The sequence below is a fragment of the Xiphias gladius genome, chromosome 8 (assembly GCF_016859285.1).
Source record: "Xiphias gladius isolate SHS-SW01 ecotype Sanya breed wild chromosome 8, ASM1685928v1, whole genome shotgun sequence".
NCBI classification, from domain to species: domain Eukaryota; kingdom Metazoa; phylum Chordata; class Actinopteri; order Istiophoriformes; family Xiphiidae; genus Xiphias; species Xiphias gladius.
Window position 1 is genome coordinate 25,848,947 of NC_053407.1, and position 19,477 is coordinate 25,868,423.

Here is a 19,477-nt window from a genome sequence, read left to right on the forward strand (position 1 = left end):
CGGAAATGCATACATAATTAAATATCACCCTTTCATTCGTTTTTTTACTTTACTAAGACTAATTTTAATTTTTTCTCACTGGAAAAATGCTTGCTATGTTGTGGTGAAGGATGAGGAAAGTTTGCTTTCAGCAAGTTTTAAATAACTTAATTAAGACTTTGAATATGTATTGACGAGCGTATTTGTGTTCAGGAAGACACACGTTTTCATTAGAAATTCAATCTCTTCAGACCCGAGGTTTCATCAGTCAAAACGTGGAAAATGTCATACTTACCTTGCTAATAAATTCTCCCTCAGTAATTGAATTTATTGTCACCCACAAGAAGAGCCTGATGTATCAAAGAGAATGTCCACCATGTGGAATGTCATTAAAATATTTCTAAATTCCGAGACATTCTTGTATAATTTAAAGAATCTAATTTTGTAAATATGTTAATATTTCACAATTAAAGTAACTGAAGTATTTTTGTCAGTGTTGATAAATTGTGAGCAGGTTGAGATTTTTATTTTTCGTCGTCACCGTGTTTTCATTTTTTGACCTTACTGCCTTTTTTTTTTCTCTCTATGCAAATGAAACTAAAGCAAACTTTTCTGCTTGTTTTCCCGTTGTTATAAACTAGGTCTGTCAGGCTCCTCATCTCAACCGAACCAGTCCAACTCCATCTCGTCCTACGTCACCCTAAGGAGAGGCCCCGGGAGCTCCGCGGCCAGGGTGAGTCAAGACGAGGAGGAGGTATCTGAAAATACCTATGATCAGCTGGAGAAGTGTTTGCATAGGTCCGGTTTTTCGTTTCACTGAAAAATTCTGAGTAACATACAGCCCTTGGGGCAATGTCCTCAAGTGTTGTACGATACCTAATCATACAATTAAGTTCTGCTGTGTAGCATGTCATTGTTAAATATATGTATGAGCCATCTATTCATAGACAATACAGAGATAATATTTTTTGATATATGGAATACAAATATCAGGTAGAGGCTGCATTTGATATGCAGGTTGTAGACGTTCTGTGTAAGTGATGGCAACAGATAGTCTTTGTAATTGTATCCAGGCAAATAGGCCAAGTTTTTAGTGTGTACATCTGTCACTTTCATTATTGCTATTTCCCATTTCTGTCTTATCATTTTGTTTACACTTGTCTACCACTACACTACTTCACTGTCCATATTCTTCCATCTTTTCCGCTTTTCTTACTTCCTGGCTGCTTTTCATCTTCTCATAAGCTGTTAACCATCTGTCCCCTCTCTCATTTCCGTCCTGATGTTCCAAACCCCCATTTCCTTCCTACTTCCCTGTCCCACCAGGAGCGACCTAAGAGTGCCTTGGAGCGTCTGTCATCACCTACAGAGGCCCTGCAGCTCCCGGGCAGCCAGGCTCGCGGCCGCATGACCGCGGAGGAGCAGCTGGAGCGGATGAAGCGTCACCAGAAGGCGCTGGTTCGCGAGCGCAAGAGGAACCTCAGCCAGGGGGAACGCTCCTGCACGGGCCTCGCCGCCTCTACCGTCACCACCCAGCGCTCCTCCTCCTCCTCCCGGCTGCCCTCCAGCACCTCTGATCCTCCGGCCTCCGTACGTTACCCCCCACCCCCGCGCAGCAGCAGCAGACACAGGGAGCACCACCTTCACCACTGCTGCTATGCCACCCTCCAGCCCCCAGCCACATAATAACCTTGCAGGAATGCTAACACACTAGCACTCTCTACCGTGTAACCAGTGGTTGCTGACATTAGCCGCAAGCACTAACAAGCTAAAGGGCAGGACTGGCTACAGCTGGCTAGCTAGCTTGGTTAATGCTTTAAGAACAATGGGAGACAAAACGAGCATAGGGGACCGAAGGGGAATGTTTGGCTAGTTTTGGACCGGCACAGAGTCACTCCCAGTTTATTTTATTTTTCTAAAGGTTCAGGGGTTAAAGTGAACCTTGTCACCACTGCCCCTGGTGGGACCTCACTGACACAATTCTGAATGTAAATCCATTGAGAAAAGGAGGGAATGGAAGGCATCGCTCTGCCTTCCTTTCTCTGTTTTTATCACCAGAAAGTAGAGAGAAGAGCCCATTTATGTGCATCTACATGCCGTGTACTTGTACACTTTTATTTATTTACTGAGGGATATTTTCAGTATATAGTTGTACAGTTATATTTCGTAGAGATTTGGTATATAGAGCATATAGAGGAGTGGGGGGAATGTTGGAAAAAGTAAAAATAAGTTTTCAGGTTGTTGAAATGAAGAAAGAGGCAATGCCAGTGGCACAAATCATGATCACAACTCCCTGCTTTCTTTTCTTCAGATGAAATCCAAGTGCCTTGTTTTGCTGATGATCCTTTTGCCTTTGTCCCAAATTTACCTCCTTAATCAACAGTTTAGTTCACCATGGTTTGTTTGAAGCAAACGTGTCCGCCACACAATCATAGGAACGATGCAAGAGCTAGCATTTAGGTTGCTCTTCTGTGTAATAGCAGAATAAAGTCAGGATGTGGGGGCACTGCAGGTTTTCACCCCTAAAAGACTACTTTGACATTTGACTACTACAACTGAAGCTAGCTTACAGCTAGCTGTGCCCCTTGGTTTCAGTGAGGAATGCTAACAATGCTAACATGCCTGAGTGGAAAAAAAAAGTAATACAGTAACATCCAAAATGTCAAAGTCTTCCGTTAAGCTAGCATACAATATTATCAGATTGGTATTATAGTACAGGTTACACATTCATAACCAGACTGCTGTGAAATCTGCCTGTAATCACACTACATTTCCCATAGATCCTTGATATTGAATTTTCCTATAACAGTGAGCAATACATAGTCTGTGATCTTCTTTTCACCTCTTTTTAGTGCATATAACCATAAATGCCAGAGCATATTTTAATTTATCAACTCCACCAGCATAAAACATGTTTACACCATTTTATATTTGAATTAACATCCTCATTAATACGGCCTTTTCTTGTAACGACTACAAGGTTATTTTTATGGTTTAACAGTGGTTGATAATTACATTGCCGCAATTCAAGTTGGGAAGAGAAGCTGTACTCTAACCTGAGTACTTTTATGTGGCCTATGCTGTGCTGTTTTATGCATCATAAATATACAGGACAGGTTCAAGCAACTGGGCTGAAATGCAATAAAAAAAATTTAAAAAAAAAGTATAAACAAGGAGCAGACAACTTTGTCACGGGAAAGTCAGAAAGGCACAGTATAGGTCATGCACAGCGGCAAGGTTTGACTGCTTTGCAATAAGCAGATTTGAGGCTGCAACAGGTATTTAAAAAAAAAAAAAACTATCAATGTCATTTTTTGATTGATCTTTATGTCGATAACATCGCTGAAAATAATGAAATTATTTTAAGAATTTCGTGTAGGCTAAATTAATTGTTTTATTACACCAGCTGTTCAAAACGCAGAGATATTCAATTTACAATTATATAAAATGCGGAGAAGTTTTTGGCATTTTTTTGCTCGATAACTAATGCAAACAGTTGAATAACTTGTAGAATGATTTTCTGTTCACGGGCAAGTCGAATAATCTTTGCAGCACAGTACACGTAGAAGAGTTTTGGTTCTCGGTGGCGTTGCTGTCCGCTCCTTGTTTGTCTGACAAGTGTTAGTCTACAAGCTTTTCCGCCGTATTGCTTTTATCCTTCCGCAGCTACGTACAGTATATCAGATCAAAGAGAAAAATAGTTACAGGAGGTTGCTCAGCTGAGGAGTAGAATTATACTAGACAACTTAGAGAAATGAAAAGCTAATCACTACCTAATTCTGTGTAACTGAGAAGCAACGCACAACTCTTTTCCCTTTTCTATCATGTAGAGATTTGCACTCGACAATAAAGAGTTTCTTGCTTCTGATCCTCCTCTTGGCTGTGTTCTTCCTAATCAGGTGGGGGTTTGATGAATCTTGTGTCTGCATGGTTTTTCTTCTTCTATCTGTCCTTTTTTTCCCCCCTTTTTTTCTGTGCGATTGATTCCCCTGAGCACAACGGGGTATGGGATTCAGTGTTTCTCAGAGCATGTGAACATACCGACAGATGAGGCCCTGATGCAGGCTACTGGAGTGGGAAGGATGCATGCATGGCTTTGATGCTCCTTGGATGGATACTCACAAGTACCCCTAACCACACTCACACACACACACACACACACACACACACACACACGTGCTTGTCAGAGTATTTTTTTAAATGCAAATGTGCTGGTGTCCATTGGGGAGAAGGATGGGGTATGTGCATAATTACAGCTTCCAGAAACAGACTAATCATCTGCCTGGAATCCCTTCTGTGGTAATGATACTAAGAATCATCCTTTCAAATCCCTGGGTAAACTTCTTGCTCTAATTATTCCTGGTTGCCCAGAAATGTTCAGTTCATGTTTGTCTCCCTCTACCTGAGGCACGACTCACTGCAGTGACATTACATATTTAACCGTGGAGCCCACAGCGTTTCTGTATATGCGAACACACACTGCAGAAATGATTCAAACACCTCGGTAATAAATCCTGTAAACCACTGAGGCCATGGGGAAGAAGACCCCCCCGTCCTTCATTTTACGACAGTGCTATTGTCAACGCTAGTTTTCACGTTTCCCCATTAACCCCACTGCTTTCAGTGACGAAGAGACTGTGCCTATCTTCCTTTTTGCCCTGCCTGCTACTGCTCCGTATGGGTTTGTCGTTTGTCACTTGATTGAAGAGGATAAACATGCCTGAAGTCATTTTTTATTAACCTTCACTGACCTATCCCCAAAAATAGTAAAAATGCTCAAGATGACTTCTTCAAATTACTTGTTTTGTCTGGTCAACAGTTCAGTATCCAAAGATATTCAATTCACTGACACAGAAGACTAGAACAAACAATAAAGACTCGAATTTGAGAAGCTGGAACCAGTATATTCTTAGCATTTTTGCTTCAAAAATTAATATCAAAATTGTTGCAAATTAATTTACTATCAGTTGAATAACTGAGTAATTGACTAATACTAAATGTGAAATATAAGACGGTAGAGGCAAACTGTCTACATACAACTGGTTAGTTGATGGCTATAATATTAATAGCTCCAAATCAATTTTCTATTCATGATAAACCTTCTGAACATATGTCCAGTAACACTGATCTTTTGTGATTATTTTACTTTACTCGGAGACACATCTTGTTTTCCACAGTCGTCTGTCTAGCTGTGTAATCCCCACTCCTGCCCTTTCCAGGCGTTCGACTGGCGGGAAGAGCGACCGGGGGCAGAGGGTCAGAGCGACGAAGGACGGAACCAAGTGAGAGAGAGGGGCAGGATTCGGTCAGATGAGTGGGTGACGGTGAAGGCCACACGCATACGAGAGGTGGACGTTGAGCCTTTTGACTACAACCTGGATATCAGCCGAGAGGTAAACGCACGCTTCACTGATCCGTGTCAGTCGAGAGACTTAGAAGAGTGCAGGGGGTTTAAGAGGCGGTCGGTCAGTGAGGGAGGATCCCAGGACCAGAGACAAAGAGAGAAAAAAATTCTAAGACCTCTACCATGTGCACTTAACAGTCCTTGCTCTTTGACACCGTCCTTGACAGCGTGTTATTTTCTCCACTTCCAGTCCTATTTTATCAGATCTCGTGATTACACAAAGGATGTAAAGAATATTTAGCCACTCTTTTTTTTTTTTTTCATATTCGCTGACCAAGTGAATTGTGTTGAACGTTATGATACATCTACGGCATTTCACTCGAGAAAAAGAGAGAATATACTGACGTGGAAGATTTGAACCCCTCGGACCCTCTCTCTGTGTGGCAACGCCTGTAAGTCAAAACACAGGGATTTTTTCTGTGTTGGGCAGGTTTGTTTGAAACAGGCTCCCATTGGTTTACCTAATCAGCATCCATTTTCAAATCCAGAGGTGTGGTATGTCCAGAACTTTGATTTCACTGTGGTACAAAAAGCTACCACATTCCATTGCTTCAAGGTTAATACAGTTATTTTTGTGTTTTGAAAATATTTAATCAATGTCAGTTAAATTTGAAAAAATTAAAATTGTGAAAGTTAAAAATAGCACATTTCATTGTTAATACGGTCATTTTCTCCCGACTCTCAACATCTAATGATTTCAATTTTGACGAAAGCTCATTTCTTGATTCGATTTTGATTTCATGCTAGGTTTTTTTTGTTTCAAAGATATTAACTTTAGTTCCACAGGCTCAGTCTACAGAGGGAATTCTTCACCGTCATCCTGGAGATGGCACAATATATAACGAAGCAAATGACTTTAATACCTGTTGTACATCTCCACTGGAATGGAAACTCTGGAGAAAACAAGAAACCACTAGCTTTGGTGTGACGTGTAGCACACCGTGGCTGACCTCAATCCATGGGACTACAGCATACGACTAACTACCTGTCTGTCCAATATGCAGCTGTCCAAACCGCAAAAAGTTCCCATCCCAGAGCGTTACGTAGAGTCCGACCCCGACGAGCCCGCAAGTCAAGAGGAGCTGGAGGAACGCTCCCGGCGGGCCGAGCGCATAAAGAACCTCCTGGCCAAATCCAGGTAGACCACACTCAAGTGGAGGCACTGGAGACACTGGAGTTGGGTTGACGCTGTTATGTTCTACCACGGGGGGGTCATGTTAGTTTTAGTTACCTCTTCGTTTTGCAGGCCTAAGTGGTAACATACAATGTACTATCATGTCAGAAACATTTGCAATAATCAAACTACCACTACATTGATTTTTAAAGGACACCGATTATAAAGTAAACGTACCAGCTCCCTCCATTGTGCTTTTCTGAATAAGCACGCTCAGACTGTTGGTGTGTATGTTGTGCATACCGGAAGGGATTAGTCAGTAGTTTGAATGGTCAGTATGCCATTCAAAAACTCACTGGTTTCGTGTGTGTGTGTGTGTGTGTGTGTGTGTGTGTGTGTGTGTGTGTGTGTGTGCGTGCGGGCACCCCTTTCGACAGTGTTCAGAACATGCCTCCATCTGCATCATTAGACTTCAGTGAGCTGGACTCAGCTCTGCAGCAGCAGGAGAGAATCATGACCGTGTCCCACACGCTGGCTTCGGAGGCATCACGCAAAAGCAAACTGGTCGCAGGTCAGTGCGCTCACCTCTTCATAAACAAAATGCATCCCCCTTTGCACAGGTCACGGCATATGCCTTCCCTTACACCCCGGTTTAAATAATCCTAGCATTTACTCCAAAAGCAAGTCAGCGCTGAAACAGCCTCATGAAGAAGGCCTAAAAAAAAAAAAAATGGCCTCACTTTGCAGAAGTGTCCAGACTCTGCCAGTGTAAACCTCCAATTAATTAATTCTCCCAGAGACACACACACAGTGAAACTTGAAACAAACATAAAACCAAGGCTAGTTACATTTGCAGGAGGGGCTGCCCACATGGTAGTCAACTGTCGTTGTATGGTAAATCTACCTTAGACTGGCAACATGTGACTTGTCGTTGTCCCTGGTGTGCAGGGACTGAATGGCTGGAGAGTCGCTGAGCATGTCTGGTCCAGGTACACCTGCCATTTCCCCTTTTTTGGTGGTGTGGATTCATTGTCTTGTGTCGCTCTGTATTTGCTCTTTGATCCGAAATGTGCACAGATTACACCAAAAAAAAAGGGGGGGGGCCTCGAAAACCATTCGCTCACACTTCCGTTCTAAAATCTGCCGGTGACGCATATACTTGTTATTTTTTGTGTCCTAAAGTAAACCTACGGATATGTTCTGTTGAATGTTAACCAGATGTTTAATTTTGGTTATTTGTAAACAGTGGGAGTTTGGAAAAGGAAAATTAAAATGAATCTGTAAAGACGATACCTCTCTGATTAAAAATAACACCTTTTATCTTTGACAGAACATTTTGTACTTTGGTGTTGGAATTTCTTCCGTTTATACCAAGTCACTGGGGGGAAAAAAAAAAAAAAAAATCTGTGTACAGTCCTGGTTTCGATCAGTGTGGCTCTGGTGTCAAAATGGCTGCTTTGGTGAAATGTGGTGACCGTCTGTTTGCGAGTGGTGTTTTGGTGCCAGTTGTGTGTTTACTATGTAAATGGGGAAAAAAAAAAAAAAAAAGAGAACTACTTGATTGAACATTTTCATGCACGGCGGTTTGTGCCGCTCCTGCATCACCCAGGAACAGAGTATTTTACAGCTGTACAGCGGCCTGTGTCAAATGGGTCAACGGTTGTGGTAAATTCTTCTTTCTGTTTGCCTGTCAGTTTAAAATTAAGCGTCATATTTGCAAGTGATGACTCACCCAGGTACCGGAGGTAGCGGATTTGCCGAAGTGCACCGAACTATGAACCGTTACATGGGACTGGGAGCGGTTTGTCCTCTTCACTGTGTTTTTCTTCTTCTCAGCCAAAGCTGCGGCACAGCACTGACCCACGGGAACGGACCACCACCGCAAGTCAGGAGAGATTCTTTGGGAAGGGGGAAGGGGAGGATCTGATCCTTTTTCAGCAGTTGCCAACTAATTGATTTACCTGTAACAAATCCCTCTCATATGACTTTAGAACTACATACATGTTTCTAAAAGAGTGTTGACCTGTAGTTTTGAAAGAGAATCAAGTTTCACTGCATCTGCACTTACATTGCACAATGAAGTCAATCAATGATTAATAACACGAGTGCTTTTTTTTTTTTTTTTTTTTTTTATAAGTACCTGTTTTGCAGTTTGGCCTTTTTTTTTCTGAGTGAATAAAAAGAGTGAAATGAAAGCCAACGCCAACATGCTCAGATAACAGTGATGTTTTTACATGAATTATTTATTACATTGTTTTGGCTTGACATGCTTGCTCCATTTCTACTGTATAATTTCTGAGCACTGTCACCCGATGATCATGGCCCTGTCAATCGTCTCAAACACATTAGAGTATAAGATCGATCGCAGTTTAACACACGGGAAAAAAAAAAAATCCACTTCACAAAATAAATATTACATTAAACAAGTTCATTATTCGTTGCCTGTTTTCCTTGAAAGGTTTAGGCCAGTTTTATTTAAAAAATTAATTACATCTGTTTCTCACAGTTAGGTGAATGAACTACAACATAAACTAACAGGATAATCCAATGCTACTCATTTTAAAGGCATATTTGTAGTCAGTTGTATATTGCAAGGACGTACGCTTCTAAATGATAAGCAGTGTTTGACACACACACACACACACACACACACACACACACACACACACACACACACACATACTGTATGAGCAGTTGAAAGGAACCCCCGACCTCGAAGGGGGAGTCCCCAACCCGGGTGGGAGACGCAGTCGGAGGACCCGGGAAAGGCGTGGCTCGTCTGCCCGACAGAGGCAACGCAGCGAGGCGTCCCATAACGCAGGTGTTGTACTGGGAAGACATCGCGAGGAAGCAAACTGTGCCCGAAGGTAAAACTCACCATCATCAGCAGATTCATCCTCACCGGGAAACGAGAGGACGGCGGAGTCACGTGGCTAAAGAACAACGCAGGTGGCCTTCGGCGGGGTGTTTGGGCTCAGCCCCCCTTAGGGTGAGACAGACAGACAGACAGACAGACAGAGGCTCGGGTGTCCCGGAGACGTTTTCGATGCAAAGGAGCAGTCGTAGCGAGAGGGAAACACCGCGCTCCCGGATGTCTGCGCCACAGCTCTGCGCGCTGCGGAAACGCGGCCCTTCAGAGAGACTCTCCATTAAGACTTGAGCTACAAAAGCGCTTTATGAATCAGATGAAAGCAGCGGTTTTTCCCGGAGTGGCGTTGCACTTGAAGGCACCCGCGTAGTGGCCTCGCTTCTCGAGACCCGGGGCGTCTACGTCCGTCCTTACATCCGGTCTAAGTTGAGCTCTCGTCGGCGTCTTCAGACACCGAACACCGGCGTGTTTTCGGCTGATGGGTCGGGTCGGGTCGGGTCGGCCTACGCGTGAGTTCTGACATGTTGCGATCGTTTGGGTTTTCGGGTCCCGCTGTTGTTCACGCGAAAGTCGATGTGACCTGATTCGCTGGCCGGTCTCCGGTTTGCCGACTCGCTGTAGCTGGTCTCAACCTGCCGGCGAGAGGCGCCTCGGCATTTCTGCTCCCTGGCTTCGGAACACAGCAGCAGTCGGGACCTGCGGTGCATCCAAACCAGTCCGGGACCCAATGCATCGTGGTGAACTAGAGCACTCGTCTGTCCTGTTTATGTCTGCGCGCACACACACACACAAACAGACGCCCACAACGCGCGTCTTACCTGCCGCGCGTCCTCGGTCCCTTCGTTTCTTGCCGTCGCCGTCGTTCGCCGTTGTTCATCGGAGGCCGTGGGAACGACTCGTCGGCTGCACGACGTGACTCTCGTGTTCACCTCCAAGCCGGTTTTTTGCAGCCTGTGGCAGATGGTCGTTACTTCAGCGACCCGCTTACTCGGAACGCGTTTCACATTCAGCATGATTCAGCAGTTTTTGGTTTGGTCCCCCCCCCCGAAATTCTCAAGATGTTTTTAGTAAATGCAAGTTGTTAAGTGATAACAACGACAATATGAATGATCTTCATGGGAAACCTGAGGAGAAAATGGACAGATCACAGCAAAAAACATGTTTTTTCAAGAAATGTATATAAAATCTATTTTAACATCTGTCTTTAAGAAGCACAACCTTAAAATAATGGATGAATTCAGATTTTCATACTGAACTTCCCTCTGATTTCCTCTGATCCTGGTGACATGTGGTTGACGGTCATTGTGCCCGTTTTGTTGGCTCTGCTACACCGGTAATGCTGCAGTAGCACAGGAATAATAATAAATGAACCACCTCACTAGAGATGGTGTCCAAAGAGGGCTGCGATGCATTTTGGCTGATTTTTAGTTTGACCCCATCTCATTCATGGGGACTTTTTTTGAGCAGTTCACACCCACCACCCCCCAAAAACAAACACACACGGCGATTTTGCTTGTAGTCCACAAGGATACGTAATTCAGAAACCACCTCCTTTGTCAGAGAGACTCTGTAATTCCAGCGTTACGAATAGCAAACATTACAACTGACACTTCCTTTTATTGGATTTCAAGCAAGATATCACAAAATTCACAATGTGTGTGCCAATCATTCTGAATGGCAAGCGATCCCGTTTCATCCAGCACAATTTCATGGCAAATGCAGTGACTGTTAAAACTGTAAAACAAAAATAAAAACTGCACCACTTGCCATCTTAACATGACATAACATCACTTGACCAAAAGCCGACTTTTCAGCCTGCAGACTTCATTTTTTGACAACATGCAAACTACAATGTCGTCCAGTGGTGAGTCCCCTGTGTAGAGAACCCATTTCTACACAGTAAAAGAACTAAAATGATGGGTAATCACTGACAGTTGAACAAAAATGTCAAAATGTACAAATTTGAGATTACAAAAACTAATTTGTCTCTGCCCAGCCCCTCGGCCCTACGCTGACTTCACGAAGGCCATTTTGTAGCTGTTTTTCCGTTCTTCGTTCCTACTGTCAGAGCTGGGCTTGGCCTGGTCTGGGGTCTGTTCCTCAGTGGTGGGATCGCAGCCTTTGTCCTCGGCGTCTGAGGGTTCGCTTTCGTCGGTGCTCTTCTCTGGCTCAGTTTCTTTTGTCTGACTGTCCACTGTTGGGGTGGGAAGCGACTCTGGCTGCGGCTCAGGCTGCGGATAAAAGAACGAAAATGAGTTTTTTTTTTAAGATGAAGATTTAAAAAACATCTGTCCACAAAGAGTTTCTGTCTGACAACAGGCTCTCAAATGTCTATATCTAGAGTGTACAGTTATATGGGCCCTTGGACCAAGGCACAGCCCGTTACATTTAGGTAGTGATCCTGATGGATTTGACGATTATGATTTCCTCAAGAAACGACTATGAAATTAAAAGACCGAGTAATGTCACAACACCTTGGAAAATTGTTCAGTGTTGGTAGAAGTTTGCCTTACTGTGTATGTATAAGTTAGGTAACGAACAATGAGGGATTGTGTGTGCTCTTCAGCAGTCACAACGTGCTCTGCACACACAATCTGACACAACAGACGAGAAGGGCGCCTTGCCCCTCTAACTTTAACTATTTAAGGGTGAGACAAAAAGAAAACTAAGAAGTTGAACAGAGGGATGGATGCAATACTTCAGCTGCCTCAGTCGTCCCTGTTACTGTCCTGTACTATATGAACGTGCTCAACCTCTCAGGTCATCTAGAAGCATCTGCTAACCAGTCCATATCCTAACTTTGACTCCTCTACGTTCTACGCTGCCAAAACCTTAAGCATTCATTATTACTCATGTTATGCTTACAGTTCTGAACTACCTTCTGTTATCATCGTTACAGTCTTTATGGATGAAATATCCTGCATTTAAAAAAAAAAGAGAAAAAAAACTGCCCCTCACTCAAACACATGCAGGTTATGTTTTCTGATCTCCCATGGTGTGTTCAAGCCTGCGGTCTTAGAGCAGCCTCACTCGTTACCTATCAGGAATTTAAAGGGTTACGGGACGGAGATACTTGTTGGTTTCCATAAAATACGCGCTGAATTTGCCTAAATTCAGCGCGTAGTTAACAAATAACTGCATTTCACATACTGCATTTACACTATTTGAAAATGAATTAAGTCATCTCCATTTTCAAAAGACAAAAAAAAAAGCTCTCACACTTAATGTGTCGCAGCCATCTGTATACTATGTGACTGGGATATATAATCAAACGTTTGCTTCATGTATTTCACTATTTTGAAAACTGGATGTTGCCTCGCCGTAGGTTACCAAAGCATATTTATCATTCAGATATAAGGTGGTGTATGACGGAGGGGCATTCACTGTCTTACCTCATGTATTAGGAAGATTGAGAATTGTTTTTTGCATACTTTGCATTTTTTTTTTTTCCTCACCATCGAATAAATATGCTGAACAAATCTAGAGAAGATGTCTAGATGGAAAGCGTTTCACTTGGACATTACTCTACAGCAAGTAACAGTTAGCGGCCTATGGCTTTAAGTTTCTCCGCAGTAAATGTATTCAAGGTTCTCACGTCTGGCAAAATAAATTAAAGATATCTGATTTTAATAATATTCAAAAATCTGTATAGATAAATGTAATCATCCCCAGATCGACCACATTCTATAAATGCCCTCTCTTTGGGTTCTGGATGAGCCCTCACCTCACTGAAGCCCAGGCCACAGTGTCTCCGGTTCCGGCCTGACAGCTTCCCGTCCATGCCCTGCTGGTACTGCATCTCCAGCTGCTCGTTCATCTTCCTATCTTCCTGCCCTGCAGAGGAGACACCGGTCACAGCAGGCACACCCAACCATTACAGGCCTATCCATGCGTGGATAGATCTGTGCGGCGGATGTGTAACGGGGAAGCCAGGTTAATTGCATGGGGCATAAGGACGAGGCAGCATGGGACAGTAGTTTGGATATTTCTTACATGAGCAGAACAAATACAGCCTTTTACAAAAGCTGAATAATGAAGCTTACCACTACGGAAGTGGGACGTTGACTTGTGGTCACCAATGACGAGGCGTCCCGTGTGTTCTTTCTGGAGAATAGAAACAACCACCTTTTATATCAACTATCACAACTTCTCCAAAGGTGGTAGTGACAGTGACATGATTTACAAAGCTTATATTTTACTTAATTATTGCTATGGACTACAGGTCCAAAATAAAGTGATCTACAATACACACAAAGAAAAAAACAAACCTTTCCAGCACCCATCAACCGTAAAAACTTTTGTTTCCTCTCACTGCTTCCCAGATCAGCTGATTCCCATTGAGTAGACCCATCCTGCCGAGGCAAAACATTGTTATCATTAAGACTTGTATGTTCAACAAGAGCAGAATTCCATTTAAAAAAAACAAAAAACCATAATGCTCATGTCACCAGATTACCTACTACAAATTTATACATATTTACAGTGTTTCTACAATGCCGTAGAGGCCGTTTCTAACCAACAGGGCTGGCCGTCCCGTCACCCTCTGACGACACCACCATCTGGATGAATGAGTGGCACCCTTGAAGCCAGACGGATCAGTGGTTGCTTCAGTCTTTTGTAGGTACGTTGTATGATGTTTCTTTTCAGTATAAACCCAATCTGTCGAGATTTTCTTTGTCTACCCTAAGTGTCTAAGTGAGAATTCAATCTACGGGCGAAAGAATACCCTTGAAAGTTCACAAAAATACTAGTTAACTTAAATAGCAAAAATAATCCAATACATATGTGGAACTGTCAAATATCTGACTACTTAGAACCACATTATGTGATTCTTAGGCACTTTGTCCACTGTGGTCTGGGAGAGAACAGTAAGCAGCTTTTGTTAACAAAAAAAAAACCTGTGCACAAAGCTTCAAATATTGGCATAAGTAATATGTACCCAAATCACATCACTACCAAAAAATACATATATAAATAAATATGGTTAAGATAGAAAATGGAGGTGGACTATTTAGAAGCAAATGCATTATGTAAATTCAGATGAAAGCTCACAGTGGTTGCTAAATGCAAATATATAATTAGACTAGAATGGGACACAGTAGAACGCATTCCTCCGACAAGGCGAAAAATTCCCTCTCCCCCAATGTTAAGGAAAGAGAAAAAAAATTCATGGACTCGCCCTTTAACTGGATCTGAAAAAAACTGAAAATTGAATGGCTTCTTCCCTGGCCCATGCCCCCGTCCCTCCACCAAGTTTGGTGCAAATTGGTTCAGTAATTTTTGTGTAAACCGGCTTACAAATAAACAAGCCAACAAACAAACCAACCAACCATCAGACATGGGTGAAAACATAAACTCCTTGGTGGAGATAATAATCCCAATACACTTACCCCTAAAAATTACTGTGCTGTAAATTTGACAAGTTGATAAAAAAAATTAAAAAAATATGAGGAGGTAATGGGACCCATTCAACAAAACATTAACGATGATTTGATCTTTACAACAGTATGCATGTTCTCAGTCCATTCACTGGTTGTGCAAACACTTTGCAGTTTTGTTCTACCTGAAATACACTAATTAACTACACCCAACTAAAACTAATGCAGTCTAATACAACAGTCCTGCAATAAATCCTCCCTTCATGACGGTTATGATGTTCAGTTTTTTGTCGAAACTCTTTCAAAGAGGTGGTGATTCAAACGTATGACCATGTTGGAGGCTGCACGTTGTGCTGCTGTTGAGCTGCAGTGCATTATACACAAAACAGGTGAGTCTGTTGTTTAGCCAACCCTCACTGATTGTGATGAGGGGGACAAAGTAACAGGAACACCTGTCAACGTAACGCAGTACAATTCAATAGCAGTATCCAAAAATGATCATGCAGTTGAATCACCACCCCTGTAAAAGAGTTTCAACAAAAACTGAACATTATAACCTTCATGAAGGGAGGATTAATAACAGGACCATTAGATTTCGCCAGGTGTACCTAATAAACTGATAAGTGAGTGTATTTCAGTGTATTTTCAATCCAATTTCCTAACTTATCAGGATACTGGCTATTGTCTTATTTGCAATATATATTTAGGAATTACCACAATGAATGTCTGAAACATTTTGTTCAGCGTTCGCATATTAGTGGTTATGCGTCTTAATACTATTATTTATAACGAAGAGTGTAACGTTATCGGTAAAGTAAAAAGGTAGATAATGTAGCACATCCCGTCATTAATCCTCGCTGGGTGAAATACCTCCAGTTAAAAAAAAAAAAAAAAAAAATCTCATCTTAAACTTATTTTGATACAAAGTTGAATAATGTGGCATATGTTTTAAGTCAACCTAAAAAGACGAGTCAACTTTTTTCCGGACTTAAACAAGAAACGTGTCTAGGTTTCAAGATAAAGCTCTAACGTTAGCAAAGAGGCTAACACGACGCTAGCCTTAACTAAGCATTTCACAGCCTTTTCTCTACGAATCATACTCAGTTTTGGGGTTTTTTTATTTTTATTCTACTCACTTGTTGTGGAGATGCGGGTCGTTTTGTTCCGTGCCTGTCCTCTGGAGAACTCATTATGAACGGAGGATTTAACAAAACGTCAATAAAATATCATGCTACCGAACTAGCACAGGCTGGCCGGATTTGTCAACACTACGCGTCGTCACGCCGTCGGTCTTCTTCTTCTTCTTCTTCGTCGTCTTCTTCCTTCTTCTTCTTCGCTTGTGTGGCAGATGGTTATGTCAACCCTCTGCTGCCCCCCACCGTCCCCCACCCCAATTAAAGCTGTTCATCAAACCCGCTCGGTCGACAGTTTGTCAGGTAAACCTAGCTGAAAACAGTGTGGTCAAATGTAGAAGCCCCGCAGTAAATCCGGTTGCAGCGTTCGGTTTGTGCCGGGGCTGCTTCTCGGGAGGCGCAGCTGCAACCGTCCGGCCCTTTCGGAGGCTGCACTTTGCGATGACTGCCGAGCTCCTATTGCGACTGGTGTTTCTGCGACCAGCAACCAACCGCATGTTGAACCAAAGGAGGGCTGCACCGAACCGACTCAGGCCGGGCAAAACCTGGACCTTTCCACACTCAGGCCAACGCAGGTTTAAAAAAAAAAAAAACAGTGTCAAGGGACCGAGTCCTCAGTGGTTCTAGCAAACCAGTAGATACTTTTATTTCCATGTGTAATTTACAAAGAAATATCCTTTTGACATTCAAGAGGCAGGCTAATGTGTAAAAGACCCCATATAATCAAAAACGTGCTTTTTAAAATGATTATCATTACTGTTGCTTCACTTGTGTGTTTGAGCTTCCCTGTGCAGAGGGATGTAGGCGAGTAGATGTATCTTTAAGATTTTTATTAAACTAGGTAACTGAATAATGTGTAGGAAAGCCACTGCAGAAACAAATCATTCCAAGCAGAGTTTTTTTTTTTTGTCTTTATCTTCCTCTTAAAACATGTGTGGATGGGATCTTTGATAAAATAGCTAAGTAGCCCACCAAAGCATTTTATTGGGCTAAAGTTGACTGTCCTAGACAACGTCAGGAGGCATTTAAAAAGAGGGGTAAAGGACATTGAACCATCTGTCATTTAAAACACATCGACCATCTCTGAGAGCAATGTAGGATTGATTATTATTATCATTATTATTATTATTATTATAATTATAATTATTATAATTATTATTTTCATGGATCTATGATTGGTTTTCTCATAGGCTTCAGCTTGGTGTTAGAATGATGCTAAATCTTGCAGACGAAATGCTGTCATTCATCAACTGAGGATCAAAATGTTAAAAAAAATGTTAAAATTAATGTAAAAAAAAAAAAAATCTAGGCTAATTAATAATAATAATCAATAGCCTCCTAATTCTGGAATTTGAAAAGATTACAGTATATTTAAGTGGATTGTGACTTAATAGCCCGGCACCATAATCTCAGTGTGGAGAATAATTAAGTCCGAGCTTGAATCTGGGTATTTTATTTTTTTCTATTTTCCCCATTCAATTACGTTGAACTATTTAGCTGTCAAAGCCTGCGCTTGGTGGGGTCATGGACATGTGCAGTGGAAAGGGAGAAACGACCTGGATGAGCTGCGTTTAAAACCCACCAAAAGGTGGCGTGAGAGTAAGTGTAATAGAGCCGGAGCCCAGAGGAGCCCCCACCACTGACAGGACACTAAAACTTCATTTATGCCACACAGTCACCGAGATATCAAACGACAAGAGTTTGTGTTTGGGTTTATATTCCTTTCTAATGAGCTTAACACGCTTTGCCTAATTAGATAGAATTAAATAATAGATATTTTTCCCTTTAATAATTTCGATATATATCTAATTATATCTATATAGATATAGATATATATAGATATATAGATATAAATATATATGTATGTGATGTGTGTGTGTGTGTGTGTGTGTGTGTGTCTGTGTGGTTGTATACCTATGTATATGTGTATTTTTTTTTTTTCTTGAGCAAAATGAAGAAAAATTACACTTTCGAGACTTAAAAATATCGGCCACGGTTTTTAGAGAAGATGGGAGAGGAAATGATCGAAATAGAGGGCGATTTATTTTTCATCACTGCAAATTTAATTCCCAGTTATACTTAAAAAAAAAAAAAAAAGAAAAAAGTTTTTATGAAGAACCACCAATGGTGAGAAACGTCCTAATTACATATGCAAAATATTAGCACAAAGAAGAACTTCTGATATGCATTTATCTGCTAAGACTGTCCACAAACATTTTTTGAAGTCAGTATAAAAACAAAAATCTACCTGCATCATTATTTGTGTTCTTGTATTTGGGTGATTTCTGACATTACAAAAATGTTTGTGAGGAAAAAAACAACGTGTTGACAGTTGAAAAGAAGCGATAAAAGCAATAATTGATTTAATTTCTATTCTCAGTGCTGGCCAAGAGCAGGTGACCGGCCCGCACGCGCATGCACGTTCAGAGAAAAGGGGAAGAGGCAGAGGTGAACAGAAAAGTTCAAAAGAGGAACAGATGACGAGAAGACAAACATAAACTGTGTTATATTTTAATGAACAGCGCGCACAAAGAAAAGTGACACAGAGAGACACAGATAAATGAGGGAGTGAGTGAGAGAGAGAGAGAGAGAGAGAGAGAGAGAGAGGAGGGGTTATCCTGCATCTGCCTCTTTACCCGACACTGCCCCGCACTCTCACTTAACCTCCACATAGCGCTGGACGGGAAGTAAGTTAAGATACTTTTTTTTTTTTTGGAGAAAAAAAAAGAAAAAGAAAAAGAAAAGAACCCCTGCAAGTGACAGCTCCTCGGGCTCGGCGTCTCGTCTGACAACTGCACCCGAGTCTTGTCTTTCACTCCGTGGTCGTCGGCCGAGCGCGAACAGAGGAGTTACCGAAGTCCCCCGACGCGCTCCAGCGATGGTGACTTTACGCACGGGATTTGAAGGCTGTTTGAACTGACTCCTCTTCTCTGGTCTCGGCGCCGAAACTCTCGCTACCATCGCACCGAACAATCCGCGCGCTTGCAAGAAAACGCGCGGCGAGGCGTCGAACAATTGGATCCAGGTAAGGGGAAAAAAAGTCCTGCCGCCATCGGTGCGGACGGCGCCTGGGACCGTCACCCGGGCGCGTCTTCTGGGCTGCTTGTTTTTTCGCGAGTCGGTGTATCTCCCCGGTTATCTCTGCTCCACAACAATCAGCGGCGACAGCATCAGATTCGGGCTGCATCCGTGTTTTCAAAACCTGCGGCTGGGCCGTGATTAGACCGGGTCGACCCTGCATGACCTGCAGAAACCGACTCCGAGTCATCTTTTTAAGAGAGGTTTAAAATATCCTGTAGAGTAGTTTGTTAACGCTGTTAAAATAAAACAACGCCACAAAAAAACTCATAAAAGTGAGATTATAATACAACGGTAACCACTGCCATTAGTTTATTATCGATTATTGTTATTTACGTATTAGTTGCGCTGAATGACACAGTTAAAAGTGAAAGATTAGAAATATTGGTTCTTTTCTCTTGTAAAAACCAATATAAAGTTTGCAATAAGCACAGAGAGAACGTGTGGTTGAGAGACCAGCCTCAACCTGAGCTACAGAAAAATATATAAAAAAAAAAAAAAAACTTTGCAGAAAGTTGTGAT

The 19,477-nt window shown here is 42.1% G+C and overlaps 3 protein-coding genes across 9 annotated transcripts in view; 2 read left to right on the forward strand and 1 right to left on the reverse strand.

Moving 5' to 3' along the window:
• Nucleotides 1-8,923, forward strand: part of LOC120792856 (pleckstrin homology domain-containing family A member 7-like) — a 127,376-nt gene extending 118,453 nt beyond the window's left edge. For 5 of the 6 annotated variants that reach the window (XM_040132235.1, XM_040132236.1, XM_040132238.1 and 2 more), the window contains 7 exons: nucleotides 621-712; nucleotides 1,306-1,569; nucleotides 3,810-3,878; nucleotides 5,199-5,372; nucleotides 6,388-6,521; nucleotides 6,935-7,068; nucleotides 8,334-8,923. In XM_040132235.1, the coding sequence (XP_039988169.1) occupies nucleotides 621-712; nucleotides 1,306-1,569; nucleotides 3,810-3,878; nucleotides 5,199-5,372; nucleotides 6,388-6,521; nucleotides 6,935-7,068; nucleotides 8,334-8,356 (890 nt within the window). In that variant the 3' untranslated portion in view covers nucleotides 8,357-8,923. The remainder of the gene's footprint in view (nucleotides 1-620; nucleotides 713-1,305; nucleotides 1,570-3,809; nucleotides 3,879-5,198; nucleotides 5,373-6,387; nucleotides 6,522-6,934; nucleotides 7,069-8,333) is intronic. The other variant, XM_040132237.1, reaches the window with a different exon arrangement.
• A 2,024-nt stretch (nucleotides 8,924-10,947) lies between these two features.
• c8h11orf58 (chromosome 8 C11orf58 homolog) lies at nucleotides 10,948-16,101 on the reverse strand. The gene is made up of 5 exons (XM_040132149.1): nucleotides 15,881-16,101; nucleotides 13,635-13,718; nucleotides 13,410-13,470; nucleotides 13,091-13,200; nucleotides 10,948-11,597 (listed from the first exon to the last, which is right to left on the reverse strand). Exons 1-5 carry the CDS (start codon nucleotides 15,932-15,934, stop codon nucleotides 11,373-11,375), a joined length of 534 nt encoding a protein of 177 aa, XP_039988083.1. The 5' UTR covers nucleotides 15,935-16,101; the 3' UTR covers nucleotides 10,948-11,372.
• Nucleotides 16,102-18,628: 2,527 nt separating this feature from the next.
• The window catches only part of LOC120793850 (transcription factor SOX-6-like), a 109,371-nt gene continuing 108,522 nt past the window's right edge, over nucleotides 18,629-19,477 (forward strand). For both annotated transcript variants that reach the window (XM_040134290.1, XM_040134293.1), the window contains exon 1: nucleotides 18,629-18,902. The gene's annotated coding sequence lies outside the window, so the exon portion shown is untranslated. The remainder of the gene's footprint in view (nucleotides 18,903-19,477) is intronic.

Coding starts and splice junctions, on each gene's coding strand:
- c8h11orf58 (XM_040132149.1), bottom strand. CDS start 15,934: ATGAGTTCTCCAGAGGACAGGCACGGAACAAAACGACCCGCATCTCCA. Junction 13,471..13,634: donor GGTTGATGGGTGCTGGAAAG/GTTTGTTTTTTT, acceptor TCTATTCTCCAG/AAAGAACACACGGGACGCCT. Junction 11,598..13,090: donor GTGGCCTGGGCTTCAGTGAG/GTGAGGGCTCAT, acceptor TTTTATCCGCAG/CCTGAGCCGCAGCCAGAGTC.